Source organism: Onthophagus taurus, chromosome 3 (assembly GCF_036711975.1).
Source record: "Onthophagus taurus isolate NC chromosome 3, IU_Otau_3.0, whole genome shotgun sequence".
NCBI lineage: Eukaryota > Metazoa > Arthropoda > Insecta > Coleoptera > Scarabaeidae > Onthophagus > Onthophagus taurus.
In genome coordinates, this window is record NC_091968.1 from 26,212,712 (window position 1) to 26,234,906 (window position 22,195).

At 28.1% G+C, this 22,195-nt stretch overlaps 2 protein-coding genes and 1 long non-coding RNA gene across 3 annotated transcripts; 2 read left to right on the forward strand and 1 right to left on the reverse strand.

Annotated features, from left to right (window-relative positions):
- Window positions 1-2,531: 2,531 nt before the first annotated feature.
- On the forward strand, window positions 2,532-9,824 carry LOC111414469 (isocitrate dehydrogenase [NAD] subunit alpha, mitochondrial). The gene is made up of 5 exons (XM_023045829.2): window positions 2,532-2,820; window positions 3,084-3,242; window positions 3,298-3,692; window positions 3,752-4,001; window positions 9,310-9,824. Exons 1-5 carry the CDS (start codon window positions 2,791-2,793, stop codon window positions 9,535-9,537), a joined length of 1,062 nt encoding a protein of 353 aa, XP_022901597.1. The 5' UTR covers window positions 2,532-2,790; the 3' UTR covers window positions 9,538-9,824.
- A 905-nt stretch (window positions 9,825-10,729) lies between these two features.
- On the reverse strand, window positions 10,730-12,733 carry LOC111414447 (beta-galactosidase-1-like protein 2). The gene has a single exon (XM_023045793.2). It carries the CDS (start codon window positions 12,655-12,657, stop codon window positions 10,753-10,755), a length of 1,905 nt encoding a protein of 634 aa, XP_022901561.2. The 5' UTR covers window positions 12,658-12,733; the 3' UTR covers window positions 10,730-10,752.
- A 5,112-nt stretch (window positions 12,734-17,845) lies between these two features.
- LOC139429610 (uncharacterized) lies at window positions 17,846-21,802 on the forward strand. The gene is made up of 2 exons (XR_011640171.1): window positions 17,846-17,941; window positions 17,991-21,802. It is a non-coding gene; the product is annotated as an uncharacterized lncRNA (long non-coding RNA).
- The last annotated feature ends 393 nt before the right edge of the window (window positions 21,803-22,195 follow it).

Consider the following 22,195-nt stretch of genomic DNA (forward strand, 5'->3'; position numbering starts at 1 on the left):
TAAAAAACAATACGTAACGACATCTTTAATTAATAACTTCATGTAAAAGTAGATTGAGTTGCCTAATTTATATTAATATATATTTAAACAGATATAAACAACTACTTAAGAATAATTATTTTTATCTAGTTTTATCAAGTGGGAAAATTTAGACAATGACTCGTTTATTTCAAGTGGATTCGATAAGATTATCGGATTATTTTTGTTGGATTAAATGCAATTGGATGCACCTTTTTAATTTATTCGTGAGGTTATTTTCGTTTTGCAATTTGATACCTTGGCGCCACTGTCACATGTCATTTCTACTTATTTATTGATTAGGTTTAAAAAGATTTTGGGATAGTTTTAATTAACAAAATAAGTCACTATTGCGATTATGTTAATAAAAATATTGATTTAATTACAAGTTTTGAAATAAATATTAATAAATTAAAAAAATCTATTAAATCAACTAGCGACATCTATGTATAATTAATAGTATTAATAATTATTTTTATTTTATGCAATTTAACCAAATTTTGTTTAAATTTTAATGTAAAATTATATTTAATTTATTCACTTTTTAATTTTATTAATAATCGTTGTTTTTTTGCTAAAATTATTTTAAAAATTAAAAAACAATAAGTAACGACATTTTTGACTTATAACTTCATGCAAAAGTAGATTGGGTTGCCTAATCTAAAGTAATATATATTTAAATAGATATAAACAACCACTCAAAGATAATTATTTTTATCGAGTTTTATCAAAAATTTAAATAATGTCTTGTTTATTTCAAGTGGATTCGATAAGATTGTCGGATTATATTTGTTGGATTAAATGTAATTGGATGCACCTTTTTAATTTATTCGTGAGGTTATTCTCGTTTTGCAATTTGACACGTTGGCGCCACTGTCGCATATCATTTCTACTTATTTATTGATTAGGTTTAAAAAGATTTTGGGATAATTTTAATTAACAAAATAAGTTACTATTGCGATTATATTAATAAAAATATTGATTTAATTATAAGTTTTAAAATAAATATTAATTCATTTAAAAAAAAAAAATTAATTAAATCAACTAGCGACATCTATGTATAATTAATAATATTAATAATTATTTTTATTTTATGTAATTTAAGCAAATTTTGTTTAATTTTTAATGTAAAATTATATTTAATTTAATCACTTTTTAATTAATAACTGTTGTTTTTTTTGTTAGATTTATTTCAAAAATTAAAAAACAATAAGAAGCGACCTCTTTGATTTATACTTCATGTAAAAGAAGATTGGGTTGCCTAATTTAAAGTAATATATATTTAAATAGATATAAACAACCACTCAAAGATAATTATTTTTATCGAGTTTTATCAAAAATTTAAATAATGTCTTGTTTATTTCAAGTGGATTCGATAAGATTGTCGGATTATATTTGTTGGATTAAATGTACTTGGATGCACCTTTTTAATTTATTCGTGAGGTTATTCTCGTTTTGCAATTTGACACGTTGGCGCCACTGTCGCATATCATTTCTACTTATTTATTGATTAGGTTTAAAAAGATTTTGGGATAATTTTAATTAACAAAATAAGTTACTATTGCGATTATATTAATAAAAATATTGATTTAATTATAAGTTTTAAAATAAATATTAATTCATTTAAAAAAAAAATTAATTAAATCAACTAGCGACATCTATATATAATTAATAATATTAATAATTATTTTTATTTTATGTAATTTAAGCAAATTTTGTTTAATTTTTAATGTAAAATTATATTTAATTTAATCACTTTTTAATTAATAACTGTTGTTTTTTTTGTTAGATTTATTTCAAAAATTAAAAAACAATAAGAAGCGACCTCTTTGATTTATACTTCATGTAAAAGAAGATTGGGTTGCCTAATTTAAAGTAATATATATTTAAATAGATATAAACAACCACTCAAAGATAATTATTTTTATCGAGTTTTATCAAAAATTTAAATAATGTCTTGTTTATTTCAAGTGGATTCGATAAGATTGTCGGATTATATTTGTTGGATTAAATGCAATTGGATGCACTTTTTTAATTTATTCTTGAGGTTATTTTCGTTTTGCAATTTGACACCTTGGCGCCACTGTCACATGTCATTTCTACTTATTTATTGATTAGGTTTAAAAAGATTTTTGGATAGCTTTAATTAACAAAATAAGTCACTATTGCGATTATGTTAATAAAAATATTGATTTAATTACAAGTTTTAAAATAAATATTAATTAATTAAAAAAAAATCAATTAAATCAACTAGTGACATCTATGTACAATTAATAATTATTTTTATTTTATGTAATTTAAGCAAATTTTATTTAATTTTTAATGTAAAATTATATTTAATTTATTCAATTTTTATTTAATAATTGTATTTTTTTGCTTAATTTATTTCAAAAATTAAAACACAGTAAGTAGCGACATTTTTGATTTATACTTCATGCAAAAGAAGATTGGGTTGCCTAATTTAAAATATATTTAAATAGATATAAACAACCACTTAAAGATAATTATTTTTATCGAGTTTTATCAAGTGAGAAAATTTAAATAATGACTTGTTTATTTCAAGTGGATTCGATAAGATTGTCGAATTATTTTTATTGGATTAAATGCAATTGATGCACTTTTTTATTCTTGAGGTTATTTTCGTTTTGCAATTTGACACCTTGGCGCCACTGCCACATGTCATTTATGCTTATTTATTGGTTAGGTTACCACATCCCGTCAGTATTAAAATAATACCAAAAAAATACCGTTTAATTTCAAGTAAGAACGGAAATGGCAACAACTAGATTATTAAAAAAGTTCGTAAGTACCAAAGAAACCAAAAAGAAATCCTAAAAGCTCAAGATTCGTAAGAAAACGTGGCTATGAGTATTACATAATTCGCTTTATAAAAATATTTTTTTTGTGTTTAAAATTATAAAAATAGTTCCTATTTAACTTAAAAATAAACCGGTTTCAAAAAAAGTTTAGTTACGTAATTGTTTTTTTTCATATCTGTGTTTTTTGGCAGGTAAAAAAAAGTTAGGTTAGGTTTTGTGACTCATCCAATATTTTTAAACATTTAGACTCCAAATGGGATTCGTTTTTATGGGAGCGATGTTAAAAAATGTACTCTTATCCCAGGAGATGGTATTGGACCGGAAATATCAGCAGCAGTTCAAAAAATTTTTACCGCAGCTAAAGTTCCAGTAGAATGGGAAAGTGTTGATGTTACACCAGTTAGGGTAAATAAATAAATCAAATTTAAACAAAACCAAAACAAAAATTGAATCAATTTAGGGTCCTGATGGTAAATTTGGTATCCCACAAGCAGCAATTGACTCCGTTAATAAAAACAAAGTTGGTTTAAAAGGCCCTTTAATGACACCGGTTGGTAAAGGACATCGTTCTTTAAATTTAGCATTGCGTAAAGAATTTAATTTATACGCAAACGTTCGTCCTTGTAAAAGTTTGGATGGATATAAAACGCTTTATGATCATGTTGATGTTGTAACAATAAGAGAAAATACCGAAGGGGAATACTCTGGAATTGAACATGAAATTGTTGATGGTGTCGTACAAAGTATAAAATTAATTACAGAGGATGCGTCAAGACGCGTTGCCGAATTTGCTTTTCAATACACCAAAGATAATAATAGAAAAAAGGTTACTGCGGTTCATAAAGCTAATATAATGTAATTTTTTTTTAATATTTTTTTAATTGAAGTATTAATTTTATTTTAATTTTAAATAGGAGAATGTCCGATGGTTTATTTTTGAGATGTTGTCGCGAAATGGCAGAAAAATACCCTGATGTTAAGTTTGAAGAGAAGTATTTAGACACGGTTTGTTTAAATATGGTTCAAGATCCAACTCAATATGATGTTTTGGTGATGCCCAATCTTTATGGTGATATTTTATCTGATATGTGCGCCGGATTAGTGGGCGGATTGGGGTTAACTCCATCAGGAAATATTGGAATTAGCGGTGCTTTATTTGAATCGGTGAGAATTTCGTTTAATTAAATTATTCTGTCACAAATTATCGTATTCTCTTTACAATTTGTCCCAAATTATGGTATACAAATCTTTGAAAACTGTTTTATTGTATTTGTAAAATTAATATTTCAATTTGTAACTTAATTTAAACATACATTAATGAAAATTTTACACATTTAAACACAATTTTGTGAAAAATTGCAATCAGCTAAAAATAAAATAGTGTTGTCAAAGGAATTAAATTTACAGTTTCCTGTAAATTACGATACTATAATTAAAAATTAAAAAAACATATTTTTCCAATCCAAAACAAATCCATTAAATATTTCCGTATTAACAGTTGTTGTAATAAACATAATTATTTGTAAAAGTTGTCAACTTTTTAGATTTTATCTACCGCTCCGTAATTTACAGGAAACTGTAAATTTCATTTCTTCGACGTCATTACTATCCGTGCAAAAAGTCAAGGCCCCTCACTTTAGAGGTCAATATCTTCGTAACCGCTCGATAAAAAAAATTGCGGTAAAGTTTATTGTAATCAGTGAACATTTCTGCGTATCACATGTCAATTTGGAAATTTCCGGGTACGCGGTTTTTCTTTTATCGCGAGTTAAGTGAAAAAAAAACCCGATTTTTGAGAGTGTCAGCTACTTCGTCTACTTTGAAATTTTTTTTCTCCAAAACTATTTGACGAAAAAACTTCAAATTTGAACTGGTGGTAAACCGCTGTGTTCTTAATGTGGGGCATATTTTATTTTATCGATATTCCATATAGTTTCGCGGTTTGTGAATCATAAATTAAAAAGAAACAAAAATAAGGTCTGTGGGGAGAGGGGGGTTCTGTCCAATCGAAAAGATGGTGCGTTCCAGACAGTACGTCGCGCCTTTATCTTACCTACATAAAGAAATAAGGCGCGCCGTCCTGTCTTTGGAACACACACCATGACTATCTTTTCCGATTGGACGAAACCCTCCTCTTCCCGCATGGCTTATTTCTGGTCTTTCTTCTTTTGGGTCATTTCCTATCGATTAAAGAAAAAATCATAGATTTTTATGCCACAATTCTTGATGTATGCCAAATTGCGGATCCGAAAATTTTCAAATTAACATACGCGAGTACAGGGTGGGCAAATTTGGGTGTTATTATAGGCTATCTCAGAAACTATAAGAGATACGAGAAAAATAAGTGCCATGTCCCGGTCTCTTTTTTCGAAACTAACCCAATCTCGCAAACACCAAACCTCTATCTTCTTTTGTTTTCAAGTTATAGCCAAAAAGTCAAATTTTCGTGATTTCAAAAAATGCTCATATTTCGTTTATTTTTGAAATTAGAGAAATGAGGTTGATACGTTCTTAAGACACTTTTTTAAGTAGAATATACTGCCGTTGAAAAATTTTAAACATACTTGATGATTTTTAAGATACAACACAAAGTTGTATTTTTTTAAATACAAACTATACTTGATTATTATGTTACTGAAAAGAATATATTAATAATAGAATGTATTAACACCATTTCACTAATTTCAAAAATAAACGAAATATGACCTTTTTTGAAATCGCTAAAATTTGACTTTTCGGCTATAACTTAAAAACAAAAGAAGATCGAGATTTGTTCTTTGCGGGATAGGATTAGTCTCGGAAAAAGAGACCGAGGCATGGCACCTACTTTTTTCGTATCTCTTATAATTTCTGAGATAGCCTATAATAACACCCAAATTTGCCCACCCTGTACAGGTGGTTCAAATTCGATGTCCGAATAGGCTAAGTCGGAAACTATAAGAGTTAGAAAAAAAGTAGCTTACATGTCATGATCTCGTTTTTCGAGAAACTGCTAATGCCGAAAACCTCATAGCGCTATCGTCTTTTGTTTTTCCGCTAGAGGCTAAAATTGAAAATATCGTAAAACCAGCAAACGCAATTATCTTGGTTATTATTATAGCTGGAGTATTATAACTAAGACATTATATGGACACTTTTTTACAGAGAATTTGATGATGTAGACAAAAAAATTTTTTTTGTTTTAGATTTTGAGATATCATGACAATTTTCATTTTTTTAAATGGAAACAACCACCGATTATTCGCTTATTAAATTCTTTATTTTTTTCTAATTACAAAAATATAGAGTTCGAAAGGTCTATTTCTTATTGTTTTAGAATAAAGCTAAAAATAAACTTTTTTTATAAAATTTCCATCTAGTGTCATCGACGAAATTAAATTTACAGTTTCCTGTAAATTACGGTACTATAACTAAAAATTATTCTACTAAAAATTTATATAAAATTTACTTTATTTTCTAATATGTAACATTCTAACATGTTAAACTTTTCGTAATTTTCGTAATCCATCTTAAAAAACAGGATTTTTAAAGTGACACTTCAGAAAATTTTTGCATACAAACAAATGTTGCTACGTTTATTTGAATTCAAAAAAAAAAAAACATGGCGCCATCTATCAATAATTTATTAAGTCATTTAAGAATAATATTAAATATTAATAAAAAATGTGAAATTATGCAATCTATTCCAACTTTTGTATAATTACATATATAAATTAAATAGTTCAACAAATATATTTGTTTCAAATATCAGAAATATGTTTTTTTAATTTTTAATTATAGTACCGTAATTTACAGGAAACTGTAAATTTAATTTCTTGGAAGACACTAAAAGAAAAGTTAATTTTTAGCTTTATTCTAAAACAATAAGAAATAGACCTGTCAAACCCTATATTTTTGTAATCAGAAAAAAATAACGAATTTAATAAGTGAATAATCAGTGGTTGTTTCCATTTAAAAAAACGAACATTGTGATAATATCTCAAAATCTAAACCCGAAAAAATTTTTTTGACTACGTCATCAAATTCTCTGTAAAAAAGTGTCCATATAATGTCTTAGTTATAATACTCCAGCTATAATAATAACCAAGATAATTGCGCTTGCTGGTTTTACGATATTTTCAATTTTAGGCTCTAGCGGAAAAACAAAAGACGATAGCGCTATGAGGTTTTCGGCATTAGCAGTTTCTCGAAAAACGAGATCATGACATGTAAGCTACTTTTTTTCTAACTCTTATAGTTTCCGAGTTAGCCTATTCGGACATCGAATTTGAACCACCCTGTACATACGGGTAACATAATAGTAATGGCACACTAGGCTAGATATCCATATGATATGTGTGCATTTTTCAAAAAACCCTAATTATCTTCCAAACGAATGAGACACCGAAGACGACTAAGTAATAAAATATGGGGGTTCCAAATTTAGAAAGTTAACGTGCCATAGTAAAGCGACCAAACGTTCTAGACAGCCGTTCTCGGCACCAAAACATACTCCATCGTGTTGTTTAAGCATGTTCTGAATCATAAATTGATATCCCAAAAATCGAGCGTGCTCTGATTTTTTGAACAAATGTCTGCTGGAGCAGATTTTTTTAGAAAAAATCGAATAACTCGAGAACGGCCGAATCAAATTGCAAAAAGTAAAGTTATTTATAAATCTTGAGAACAGACAAATCCAAAATATGTAAAATTATATGGGTGTTCCATTTAAAAAAATTAAGTAGATGGCGACTTCCGGTATAACCGGAAGTGCTAGAAATCTGAAAATATTTTAGTCAAAGAGAACGCAATTGATAATACTTAAATGTGAAGTCTCAAATTTTTATTTTGGCCAGAACCCGAGAAACGTCTAATGACCCGTCTCGCTGAGACACCCTGTATGATAACTAACTTCAGGTTTAAAATGTCAACCTTAATTTTGACATATTTATAATCTTCATTAAAAATCCTTTAAAATGAGTACAAACACGACATATTTATCTTCAATATTAATGAAGTTATGGTTAACTTCCGGTTAAGAATGTCAACCTCAATTTTGACATATTTATAATCTTAAAATCCTTTAAAATGAGTCCAAACATGATACGTTTAATTCCAATATTACTCAGCGTATAAGTAACTTTCGGTTTGAAATGTCAATGTCACTTTGACATATTCTTAATTTTTTATGAAGTTGACAAACATTGAAAATGTTGAAAAAATGGATTGGTAGATATGGTCCGCGACCATGGCCGCCAAGAAGTCCGAATTTATCTATTATGGATTTTTATTTTTGGGGTTATGTAAATCAAAAAGTGTACACTGAAAATTTTAATAACAATTTAGACCGTTTAAAACAAAAAATTTAAACTGTTATATTAGAAAAAGTTATAAACAAGGTCGGAAAAGGGTTGAATTATGTGTTAGTGTTGGAGGTGGTATCATTGAATAAGCTTTTATGTTAATTTAGCTTAAATCGAAAATGTTTTGTTAATCTTATGATTTAAAAATCTGCATTTTGCTTTTGTATCCTAAATTAATAAAATTAGGCATATCGCTATAATTTAACATAACAAATATTTTATCTTAATCAATTTTGTTGTACATTGCTCAGAAAGACCACTTTACCTGCAACGGTTCACAAACTTCTTGTTTTAACTTTGGTACTTTGAGGAAATTAAAAAATATAGGGTCAATCAATTTTAAAAAACTTAACCTCCCTATTATACCTTACGGGGACACAATCCGGGGACACACTGTATATACCGAACTAATAACTAACAAAAAAATAAAAAGAATTAAAATTAACATTTTGATTCTTGTTCGCCGAGAAGTCTGCGCTTCAGAGTGCGCTTCATTGTACGGTCTATTTCTTATTATTTTAGAATAAAGCTAAAAATAATCTTTTTTTAAGGGTCGTCGAAGAAATTAAATTTACAGTTTCCTGTAAATTACGGTACTATAAATAAAAATTAAAAAAACATATTTCTCCAATCCAAAACAATGCAATCCATTAAATATTAACATAATTATTTGTCTTTAAATACTAGAAGTTATCTTCTTATTTAATTGTCAACTTTTTAGCGCTCCGTAATTTACAGGAAACTGTAAATTTCATATCTGCGACGTCACTAGATTTCGGCGGTGTTTAAAAATTTTATAAAAAAATTAATAAAAGCCTATCTAGTGTTGCAAAATCAAATAAAACCGAAACTGACAAATTGTGGATTTGGGATTTGACGGCTTTTGATTCTAATTGTCGGACAAATTGACATTTCTCAACTGACACATGCGTTTTTACGTTGACAACTTACTGTTGACGTAAAATCATAACGTTGGGTACGATAATTTAATTAATTAACACACTGTAGATTATATTAAATGGATTAAAACTCGTTAATTCTCCAAACTTTCCTTAATCCATAAATTTTACAGAAATGTATGCGATAATTTGCGACATAGGGAGTAATTTTTATTAATTTCGTGATTGTAGGTTCACGGAACGGCTCCGGATATTGCCGGAAAAGACAAAGCGAACCCAACGGCTTTATTATTATCGGCGGTTATGATGCTCAAATATATGGGTTTAAATGATTACGGGAATAAAATCGAAGCTGCTTGTTATGACACGATTAAAGAAGGAAAATATTTAACGGGAGATCTTGGCGGGAAGGCGAAGTGTTCCGAATTTACGAACGAAATATGCAGCAAAGTTGCGTAATAAATAATGTAACGAGGAAGATCGTTACCTCTCTATTAAAATTAAAAATAGTGTGTTTGTAATTGTACAAATTTGAGTTTTAGAAAATAAGATCGATCCAAACTTATCCCCCCCGTCCTTAATCATCGATTCTTCCTTTTTTTTTAATGTAATTTATTACGATTGTTGTTACCCTTTAAACAGAAATAGTGATTTTATTTATGTACTAGTCCTCAAATTATTAAATTTATTTTTAAAATAATACAGTATTGGAATTTAAATGAAATAAACAAATAATAAAAGCAAAATCAATTTTTTTTCATTTATTGTTTAGTAAGTATTTTTCAATTTTACTTTTAGTACACTTCCGACTCATTTTGGAACCTATTTCTACATTTACTTTTAGTTATTTTCAGCGATAGATTGTATATTTTTATTAAGTTATAACATATCGAAGTTTTACTACGTATAATGTGTCAAAATGATTCAAATTTCAAAGATAGACGTTTTGCGTGACCAACCTACGGCACAAATTACTAGATATGGGGAAAAAGTGCTACCAATCGACTCTTATTTCATCGATAGCAATCATACCGCCAAAAACAGTTTGTAAAACTGTGAATATTTGTTATCCTCCCGATAAGTTAATATATTTTTAAGAGATTTGACTTCTCATTAATATATTTTCATGAACAATGATTCATAACAAGAAAGTATAGATTCAGTGGGGGAAAAAGATCAACAAAGAATCTATTGGATTGGAAGAACTGGGGAATAGCAATAAAAGAAGAACTTTTTAATTATACAAAGACAGGAAACGTTTTAAAACTTAAAAAGCCAAAGTCGTGTAAAGACGAAATTAGCTTCTGTATGACGGTTGGTATGATTAACAGGGAATTTTGGTTATATCATGTTTTTAAGTTAATGTGTCATTTTGAAATTTGAAGTTTCATTATTAAAGAAAATTTTATTTTTGGTTTTATATTTATTAAGAAATAATTGGAATCAAATTTACGTGAAAAAGGCGTAATTTATTTAGAGTTATTGAAAATGTTACTAAAAATCAAAATAATAATATTCATTTAGCTTTAATACCAACAGAAAAAAGAAAAATTTGAATTTGACTGATTTGACTTTGACAGGTATTATAGAAAAAAAAAATAAGGTTATAATTTATATTTTTTTATATACATATAATAAAACGATACATAAATCTTTTTAATTAATAAATTTTATTTATTGAAAAATTGGTTCCTTACAAAAAGATATTTTATTAGAACCACTAAAATGTTCGAAAATTAAAATGACGTTCTCTCCGTTTTTTAAAAATGGAGCAGGTAAATACAAAGTTTTTTGAGGTCCAAATTTAAAGTATCTCCCCAAAACGAAACCGTTTATAATAACAATTCCTTTCGTCCAATCTCTCATATCAATATAAGTATCTTTCTTGTTGTTTTCATCGACGTTTAAAATTCCTTTGTATAATTTCGGTCCATCAGCAGTTAACAATTTTTTCGTTGGATTTAAAGAATTGTTGAAACTCCTCGCGAAATGTAAAGGATAAATCGTCCAATTTCTTAACGGGTGTACATCCAAATAAATTTGATCTTCATCCATACCTTTATGTTGATTAAATTGATACAATTTACCATAATTAATTCGTCCAAAATTTTCCACGACGATATCCAAGACTGCATTTGTAATTTCAGGAAGATTTAAAGTTGAATTATTTAATTTCCAGTAACCAAAGTTATTTAAATCGTCCATTGAGGTTAATTTTGGCGAAATTAATTGATGATTTATTAAAACCATGACTGTATCTCTAACATGTCCGGCTATCTTTAGAATAGAACCTTTGGGAATTGTTAAATTTGTTTTTCTATAAACGATGTAACCATAATTTTGGCCTAATTTTTCCATATATGTTGTTGAAACATAATTGTATTTTTCAAAAACGTTTTGCAATAAATCATCTAAATCCATACATTTAGTTATTTCAATATAATCATAAGCAACTCTTCCTGGTAAAAAGGGAATTAGTGGGGTGTTAAAATTAATTTTAGAGTATTTCTCGATCAATTCTTTGATTGAAAAATATTTTTCGCCATAATCACCATTTTCGGCTATTGGAGCGTCATAATCGTAACTTGTTGTATCTAATTTAATGTTGCTATTATCGTTTTCATCATTTTCAACATTCGCCCCGTTCATAAATCCCCAATTAGTACCCCCATGAAACATATAAAAATTAACTGAGGCTGGATACTGAATAATTTCAAGTAAAGTATCCGAAATATCTATGTTTCTTCTAGTTTCGTGTTTATCACCCCAATGATCGAACCAACCCGTCCAAAATTCCATAACCATACACGGTTTATTGGGCTGATACGATTTTAAAATATCCAATTCTTTTTTAGCATCAATTTGAAAATTGGCGGTATATAAAACGTCAGGTAAACTACCGTCTTTGCCGTTAGATGGCGTATCGGACGTAAATAATAATTCTTTTATCCCATTTTTAAGGTAAATTTCTTTTAAAAATTCTAAATATTTAGTGTCGATTGGTTGATTTTTCTCTTTAACATTTCCGTATTCGTTTTCGATTTGAAACGCAATAATTGGGCCACCATTCGTGAATTGGTACGGAGATAAAACCTCGAAAAGCTTCTTAAAGTAATTTTCAACCTTCTTCATAAATCCTACATAATGTGTTCGAATATCAGACGATTGCAATGAACCAGCTAAAAGCCATGGTGGTAAACCACCAAACTCCCATTCTGCACAAATATAAGGCCCTGGTCTGATTATAACAAGTAAATCTAATTCTTTTGCAATTTCTAAGAACTTTCCAATATTACAAAATTCTTGAAAATCCGTTTTTGATGTACCAAACTCAAATAAGTTCTGTTTTGGTTCGTGTAAATTCCATGGAACGTATGTTTCGACGCAAATCAAACTTGCAGCTCTTAATTTACTTAATCTATCGTACCAATAATCAGGGTGTACCCGAAAGTAATGTATCGCACCACTATAAATTGTTATTGTTTTTCCATTCAACTCAAACTTATTACCTTCAGCTTTTAACCCGGATTTAATACCACCTTTAGTGTAATAATCGTAAACGGTTGGAAAATAATCCATTGTTGAAACTAATAAAGTGACCTAAAAGAGTAAAATGAAACAAACAAGAGTTAATATCGATGATACCAACAGTAGGAAGTTAAAATTTAAAAATAAAGTGATAAATTTTATTTAATAACAACAAAGTTTACATTCGATATTAAATTATATGCGTCATCACGGTGACCTTTAAAATTCATTATTTGCTTTTATGATTGAAAAAAGTCGGCTTGTCACAAACTTGTGAATCATCAAAAAAAGTTATCGTTTAAACTTTACATAAGAAATCAAGTTTTAATATATTTTCTTACTAAAATTGCACTATGTTTAGTACTTGAGCTATTTTATCGCTTTATCTGATAACAAATAATTGTTTTTAATAAAAAGTACATAATATTAATTCTGTTTTAAACAATAATATCAGATTGTATTGTTCTGTTCTAATTTCCGCCTGAAAAAAACAATTAGATATCAAAGTACATCATAAAAAAGTGGATTTTTTTGCTTATGTTGCTCAAAATGATGTTGATTTCATCTTGGTTAATCTACAAAATAAAAAATGTTACAAAGTTATTATTAAAATGTTGCAAATAGATGTTATGGACATCTTTAGAAGATTGTTTTTGATTATCCACCCCTATTTTTTTATAAAAAATTGCCATAAAATCCAATTAAACACCATCATAAACACAGAATTAATAACTGTCAGATTAACTAACCTAAAAGTGTCAAAATTTGACATTTAATTTTAATTTAAAAGAGATAATTAATATTATTACATAAAAAAAGTATATTTTATAAATTAAACTTTATTTCATAGAAATTTTCCATCATTTATCATGTTTATATCTTAAATGATGTTGATTTCATCTTGGTAGATCTACAAAATAAAAAATGTTATAAAGTTATGATTAAAATGTTGCAAATAGATGTTATGAACATCTTTACAAGATTGTTTTTGATTATCCACCCCTATTTTTTTTTTTAAAAGCCATAAAATCCAATTAAACACCATCATAAACACAGAGTTAATAACTGTCAAATTAACTAACCTAAAAGTGTCAAAATTTGACATTTAATTTTAATTTAAAAGAGATAATTAATATTATTACATAAAAAAAGTATATTTTATAAATTAAACTTTATTTCATAGAAATTTTCCATCATTTATCATGTTTATCTTAAATGATGTTGATTTCATCTTGGTAGATCTACAAAATAAAAAATGTTACAAAGTTATGATTAAAATGTAGCAAATAGATGTTATGAACATCTTTACAAGATTGTTTTTGATTCTCCACCCCTATTTTTTTATAAAAAATTGCCATAAAATCCAATTAAACACCATCATAAACACAGAATTAATAACTGTCAGATTAACTAACCTAAAAGTGTCAAAATTTGACATTTAATTTTAATTTAAAAGAGATAATTAATATTATTACATAAAAAAAAGTATATTTTATAAATTAAACTTTATTTCATAGAAATTTTCCATCATTTATCATGTTTATATCTTAACTGATGTTGATTTCGTCTTGGTAGATCTACAAAATAAAAAATGTTACAAAGTTATGATTAAAATGTTGCAAATAGATGTTATGAACATCTTTACAAGATTGTTTTTGGTTATCCACCCCTATTTCTTTATAAAAAATTGCCATAAAATCCAATTAAACACCATCATAAACACAGAATTAATAACTGTCAGATTAACTAACCTAAAAGTGTCAAAATTTGACATTTAATTTTAATTTAAAAGAGATAATTAATATTATTACATAAAAAAAAGTATATTTATTTTATAAATTAAACTTTATTTCATAGAAATTTTCCATCATTTATCATGTTTATATCTTAAATGATGTTGATTTCATCTTGGTAGATCTACAAAATAAGAAATGTTACAAAGTTATGATTAAAATGTTGCAAATAGATGTTATGAACATCTTTACAAGATTGTTTTTGATTATCCACCCCTATTTTTTTATAAAAAATTGCCATAAAATCCAATTAAACATCATCATAAACACAGAGTTAATAACTGTCAAGTTAACTAACCTAAAAGTGTCAAAATTTGACATTTAATTTAAAAGAGATAATTAATATTATTATATAAAAAAAGTATATTTATTTTATAAATTAATTTTTATTTCATAAAAATTTATCATGTTTATATCTTAAATGATGTTGATTTCATCTTGATAGATCTACAAAATAAGAAATGTTACAAAGTTATGATTGAAATGTTGCAAATAGATGTTATGAACATCTTTACAAGATTGTTTTTGATTCTTCACCCCTATTTTTTATTTACCATAAAATGTATTTATTTATGTTGGATAACAAAAAAGTCCAATTAAACACCATCATAAACACAGAGTTATTAATTAACCTAAAAGTGTCAAAATTTGACATTTAATTTTAATTTAAAAGAAATAATTAATATTATTACATAAAAAAAGTATATTTATTTTATAAATTAATCTTTATTTCATAGAAATTTTCCATTATTTATCATGTTTATATCTTGAAAATAAATACACTCGATTTTATTTTTGTTTTGAAATCCTACTAAAGTTGTATATGAGTGTCCTTGATGTTTCTTATCTCCCGGTTCCACTTCAACGTGAGTTTAATCGTTAAAATCATCTAATGCTGTCTTGTCATTGAATGCAAATAAATTGGATGTGACTTGAGAGGCCATTTTCTTGTTTTGAAAAGTTTTAATAACTCCTATTACTGCTTACAAAGCTGTTAAATATAGAAATGAATTGGCATATCAATTATTAATTTAATGAATTATTGCGATTATTAGATATACAACTCAGAATGATATGGTTTAATATTCGATATTGTATTTTTTGCAAGTTATACAGGTGGTCAGAAATGTGCGTCAAATTTCCATATTTCGAAAAGTCAAAAACTTAATTTTTTTAAATTGCAACCCCACTTTTTTCCTTCACCAGCGTGTTGAAAAATAAGAAGACTTTACATATAGACTCAGCTTATCGAGACAGACCCTTTACAGTCACAAATGGGACTTAACTAGAAACAGAAAAGTCCATAACGTTAGTAGTTTTTGGCCAAAAACGTACTTATGCAAGCACTTGATCGACGCGTGTTATACACCATTAGAAAGAGCAGAAAATTTTCGATATGATAGATATGGTTCTAGAGTTTTCTCCTGGTGATATAAGAAAGTTATCGACCCGACAAGCTTTAAAAGTGGCCAAAAAGTGTGAATTTAGTTGTTTTTGGTCAAAAACATACTTGTGCAAGCACATGGTCGCCGTGTGTTATGCACCATTAGAAAGAGCAGAAAATTTTCGATAAGATAGATATGGTTCTAGAGTTTCCTCATGGTCATATAAGAAAGTTATTGGCCCGACAAGGTTTAAAAGTGACCAAAAAGTGTAAATTTAGTGGTTTTTGACCAAAAACATACTTGTGTAAGCTCGTAATCGCCACGTGTTATGCACCATTAGAAAGAACAGAAAATTTTGGATAAGATAGATATGGTTCTAGAGTTTTCTCCTGGTCATATAAGAAAGTTATCGACCCGACAAGGTTTAAAAGTGACCAAAAAGTGTAAATTTAGTGGTTTTTGACCAAAAACATACTTGTGTAAGCTCATGATCGCCGAGTATTATCCACCATTAGAAAGAGCAGAGAATTTCCGATAAGATAGATATGGTTCTAGAGTTTTCTCTTGGTCATATAAGAAAGTTATCAACCCGACAAGGTTTAAAAGTGGATAAACGTGAATTTAGTGGTTTTTGGTCAAAAACATACTTGTGTAAGCTCGTAATCGCCACGTGTTATGCACCATTAGAAAGAACAGAAAATTTTGGATAAGATAGATATGGTTCTAGAGTTTTCTCCTGGTCATATAAGAAAGTTATCGACCCGACAAGGTTTAAAAGTGGTTAAAACGTGAATTTAGTAGTTTTTGGTCAAAAACATCCTTGTGTAAGCTCATGATCGTCGCGTGTTATACACCATTAGAAAGAGCAGAAAATTTCTGATAAGATAGATATGGTTCTAGAGTTTTCTCCTGGTCATATAAGAAAGTTATCAACCCGACAAGGTTTAAAAGTGGTTAAAACGTGAATTTAGTTGTTTTTAGCCAAAAACATCCTTGTGTAAGCTCATGATCGTCGCGTGTTATACACCATTAGAAAGAGCAGAAAATTTCTGATAAGATAGATATGGTTCTAGAGTTTTCTCCTGGTCATATAAGAAAGTTATCAACCCGACAAGGTTTAAAAGTGGCCAAAAAGTGTGAATTTAGTTGTTTTTGTCCAAAAACATACTTGTGTAAGCTCGTAATCGCCACGTGTTATATACCATTAGAAAGAACAGAAAATTTTGGATAAGATAGATATGGTTCTAGAGTTTTCTCCTGGTCATATAAGAAAGTTATCGACCCGACAAGGTTTAAAAGTGGTTAAAACGTGAATTTAGTTGTTTTTAGCCAAAAACATCCTTGTGTAAGCTCATGATCGCCGCGTGTTATACACTATTAGAGAGAGCAGAAAATTTCTGATACGATAGATGTGGTTCTAGAGTTTTCTCCTGGTCATATAAGAAAGTTATCGACCCGACAAGGTTTAAAAGTGGCCAAAAAGTGTGAATTTAGACATCCAAACCTCTCTAACTTTTCAACCAACAAACCATGGTATAAGCTATCAAAAGCTTATGAAAAGCCAGTAATTCACCTGCCCTCAACAATCTAGTGCATTCGATACATACTGAGGAAAGCTGAGTAGATTTGTGGATTTGTAAAAGCTATGTTGCTGGTTAGATATATGGGCCATAGTGAAAATTCGATTTTGCGTGTCATGGCCAATAATTTGTTTTCAAACATTTCGAGCTAATAACAAATTAGGACATGTTGTTCAAAATAATCTTGGTAGATCTACAAAATAGGAAATGTTAGTTACAAATATATGTTATGAACATCTTTATAAGTTTGTTTTTGATTATATCTTATTCACCACCCCTATTTGATGATTGTAATAGAAGTAATTAAACATCTTTATAAACGCAAAGAAAATAACTGTCAAACTAAATACACCTAACCTAAAAATGTCATAAAATTTGACATTTAATTTTAATTAATTTTTAATTTAAAAACATTTATGATTAATACTTTTTGATTAACATAAAAAGAATATATTTATTATATTTACAGAAATATTGGATATAATGTAAAGTTATATAATGAGAAGAAAAATGATTATTTTTTAAACATTATTTACAAAAGTAATAATCAAATAAATGCGTCAAGGATTCGAATAAGGTAATATAAAAGCATAAACAACGTTATTTTCCATCGTTTCTATTTTTAGATATTAAATTGAGGACGTGAAATTAAAAAATTGCGGCGCAATTTCTTATCTCTTACGCTGAATAAGAGATGTCGCTGAGTCTAGATATTTGTTTATTGGTAAATCCCGTTTTAAAAGTTGTTATCTTATCTTTTTTGCTATTAATAACAACGTTAATAACAAAACGGTGATAATTTCGAAACGATAAGTAACGTTGGTATAAATATTATCGTTTTAGTCGCTTAGCGATTTATTTAACGCGAGTCGTTGGTGGGAGAAAGACAGAGAGACGCCGAGACTGAGTTTTGTGTGGGGCAGTTATCGATTGACGCAGCTGTGAGCTGTGAAAGTTGTTGAGTGTGTGTGAAAGGAAAGCAGTGAGAACAAGATTTCTAGAAGTAAATCCTCGTTTTTAGATCAGAAAATTTTGGGGAATTAATCGTTGAGAAAAAGCGACGCGGCTCAGAACGTCTAAAGTACGAGTATTTTTAATAATAATTCGTGGATACGTTCTTTAAACTTCAAACCCGACTTGCATATGGTGAGTGGTGACTCCTTTGTTAGTAAACGGCCGCCATCTTGTCATCATCATCGGATATTGTAGCCGCGAAGACTTTTTAATCCAGAATTGTAGTGTTTTATTGAAGAAACGAAGAATAATAATAAAACGACGGATTTCTCGAGTGTTTTTACTTAAAATTTGATGAGAAATTGTGTTTTAAAAAAGTATCTACCTAAGAACAATTATCTTTTCTGTTGAATATGGCACGATCTCGAATGTCGAAATCCCCCGAAAAAGGTGCCGCCACGAAATGGTTCAAAACAATAAGCCCCCCGAGTACACCGATGGGACCAAGTCCCGGTACCAGTCCGAGAACATCACCGGGTTTATTAGCTGGTCATTACGCCGGATGTAAATTTACTGAACCCCCGGCACCATCAGCCCTACCTCAACCGCCAAAACATTGGACGCAGGGCTTTGTATTCCGCGATCATCAATCTTTCGACATTGCGCACCAATTAAAGGTGCTATTAAAGGTGCAGGCCTGATATGGGTCATCCAACGAACGCACGAACTCTCCTAATGTAATTTTAAGATTTGGAAGCGAGTGAACACGACAATATTTAATAATTGTATTTTGAAACAAAAAAGTTTTAAATAATTAACGAAACCCAGTTAAAAAATTTTCATTTTTTTTAAATCTTATTAATTCTTTTTGTATCAATTGATGTTCGATCTTCTATTTTATGTAATTTTAAAACCATATTAGATTTAAGTGGGAATTATTTTATTTAAAAAAATAATTTTACATCAAAAGTGAGGTTAAAAAAAATTTTGAAACGTCACTTTTTATATTTTGAGGTTAGTAAAATTTTTTTAAACGTCACTTTTTATATTTTGAGGTTAAAAAAATTTTTTTAAACGTCACTTTTTAAATTTTGACGTTTTTATAATTTGAAATTAAATTTTTTTTTGTGTAATTTAATTACATTTTCGGATCTTCAATGTTATTATAAAACAATGAATCGAAATTTAAAAGAATTTCGAAAATAATTGTTAATAGGAAGTGAGGTTATCTGCGTAAATAACCTCCCCGATTTTGCTGTTTAATTTTTAACAATTATTTTAAACTTAAAATAATTAAGTGGTATTGATGGTCCCGTTTATGTAATAATATCCATTTAAATCTTATTTAAAAAAAATAATTTTGAATCAAAGTCAGGTTAAAAAAAATTTTGACACATCACTTTTTATATTTTGAGGTTGGTAAATTTTTTTAAACGTCACTTTTTAAATTTTGACATTATTATAATTTGAAATTAAATTTTTTTTTGTGTAATTTAATTACATTTTCGGATCTTCAATGTTATTATAAAACAATGAATCGAAATTTAAAAGAATTTCGAAAATAATTGTTAATAGGAAGTGAGGTTATCTGCGTAAATAACCTCCCCGATTTTGCTGTTTAATTTTTAACAATTATTTTAAACTTAAAATAATTAAGTGGTATTGATGGTCCCGTTTATGTAATAATATCCATTTAAATCTTATTTAAAAAAAATAATTTTGAATCAAAGTGAGGTTAAAAAAAATTTAGAAACGTCACTTTTTATATTTTGAGGTTAAAAAATTTTTTTTAAACGTCACTTTTAAATTTTGTGGTTTTAATTTGAAATTAACAATTCTTTTTTGTTATAAACGTTACATCTTCGGATCTTCAATGTTATTAATAAAATAATGAATCGAAATTTGAAGCGGATTTGAAAGGATTTCGAAAATAATTGTTAACAGGAAGTGAGGTTATGTACATAAATGAAACGAAACCTCCCCAATTTGCCGTTTAACTCTTAACAATTATTTTAAACTTAAATAATGAAGTATTGTTGACGATCCCGTTTATGTAATAATATCCATTTAAGTCTCATTAAGTTTTTAAAACTATATAAAGTAAGATTACCATTAATAAGTACAAATCGTGACAAAATAATGTAAAAGAGAAAAGAAATGATTGTCCTGTTCAGCCGCTCTGTGATATTTAGATTTAAAACGACGGTTTTAGAAAAAAAAATATTTCTAGTTATCGAGACTTCTCTAGATGAACGAAAAAATGAAAAAATTTCTAAATAAGTCTATTAACAATACAATTATATATTATATTATTATATAAACGGCATATATGTGATTTTCCCAACTCGGAAAATTAAGAAAATAATTCAACGGGGACTATTCCCAACGAAATCGCTCAACGTCGCTCAAAACGATCTCAAAATTTCAATTTTAAGAGGATTTCGATGCGAAAGTGTTCCGTTGATTTATATATCTTTTAATTTTTTAATTGAATTGTATAAAAAAAAGAATAGAATAACTTTCCGGGTTGGTATTTTTGTTAAGATGAAGTACAAATCAATAATCACGGAAAAAATATGTGTGTAAAAAAGTATGTAGTTTTAAGATCCAGCATTTAAACAAAAAAGTCGATTTTTTTGTTTAATAATTTTTGCAATGTTATTTTTACTTTTATTATTATTATTTTTTATTTTTGAAGCATCAATTTGCGATCCTTCGCTTCATAATTAAATGTGAAAGTGAGTTTTTTTTTTATTTAAAGCGGAGTTTGGTCGCAAATTGGCTTCGAAAACGACCCCAACCCTAAATTTATGAACATTACGCATCATTAAAATGTTTGTTTTTTGAGGCAATCGAATCGAGTCTTCCTCTTTCCAAAGCAAAGAGTTTAACTTAAAAAAATGTTGAAGAGAAATCATTTTGTGATGTGCAATACAAAGAAGTCATTTTTAGTTTATTAAAAAAAAACTCGAAAAGAAAGATTAAAATAAGAACCTTTCCATCCTTTTTTAATTTCGAATTTTTTCTCGGACGAATTTAATAAATAAAATCAAATTTCTTATTAAGGGACTTATTTTTTTCTTTTTTTTATATTAATTAATTGTGTATAAAAAGATTAAATCATACAGTTTTAGTTTTTAAGCCGTTTTTTTTTTTGGATCTCAACTTTATGTAACGGCTTGTTTTTCGAAAAGCCGATTCTCTGTAATTTTTGAAAATAATTATTTCGTTTTCGCCATAAAAAAGAACACCGACACGATATCATGTAAAGAAAAAAATTAACTAACAACAACAACAAATTCATTGTCCATCCTTTTATCTGTGATACCTCTATCCTTAACCCGAATATATCCCTTCTCAAAAATAATTAAAACAAAAAAAAAAAAGAAAAAATCACTAATGTGTAATAATCCTTTTTTTCCATATTAATTCCCAATAAAATCCCATCCCAATTTTTTCCCGGGGTTTCTTAACCCCCACCAAATTTTTAAAGATAAAGAACTTATTCGAATATTACCAAGCAAGTTTTGGAGCCATCCAAGCAAGAAGGATTAGGATAAAAAAGGTTAAAGTACTAATTGAGGATTCGTTATTAATCGATCTTTTTTTAGGTGTCTTACAAAAACTCGTCCCCATCACAAACCACTCGTGGACTTGATCATACTTGGCTAGAAACCACAATGTTACTTGCAGACACTGTATATTACTAACAGAGGTGACTAGATACTGCTTATGGAAGAGTAAATACTGTTGGTAAAAAATTAGATAGTTCAGGTAGAAGACCAACTACTGCTTGTAGAAGATTATATGGCTTGTAGAAGAATTTATACTCTTGGCAGCAGATGGGATACTCCAGGTAGAAGACTAGACTGCTTGT

Bases quoted from the DNA above. Each gene is read 5' to 3' on its own strand.
- LOC111414469 (XM_023045829.2), top strand. From the start codon at position 2,791: ATGGCAACAACTAGATTATTAAAAAAGTTC. The intron at 2,821-3,083 runs GTAAGTACCAAA...TTAAACATTTAG, and splicing joins CTAGATTATTAAAAAAGTTC to ACTCCAAATGGGATTCGTTT. The intron at 4,002-9,309 runs GTGAGAATTTCG...TCGTGATTGTAG, and splicing joins GCGGTGCTTTATTTGAATCG to GTTCACGGAACGGCTCCGGA.
- LOC111414447 (XM_023045793.2), bottom strand. From the start codon at position 12,657: ATGGATTATTTTCCAACCGTTTACGATTATTACACTAAAGGTGGTATT.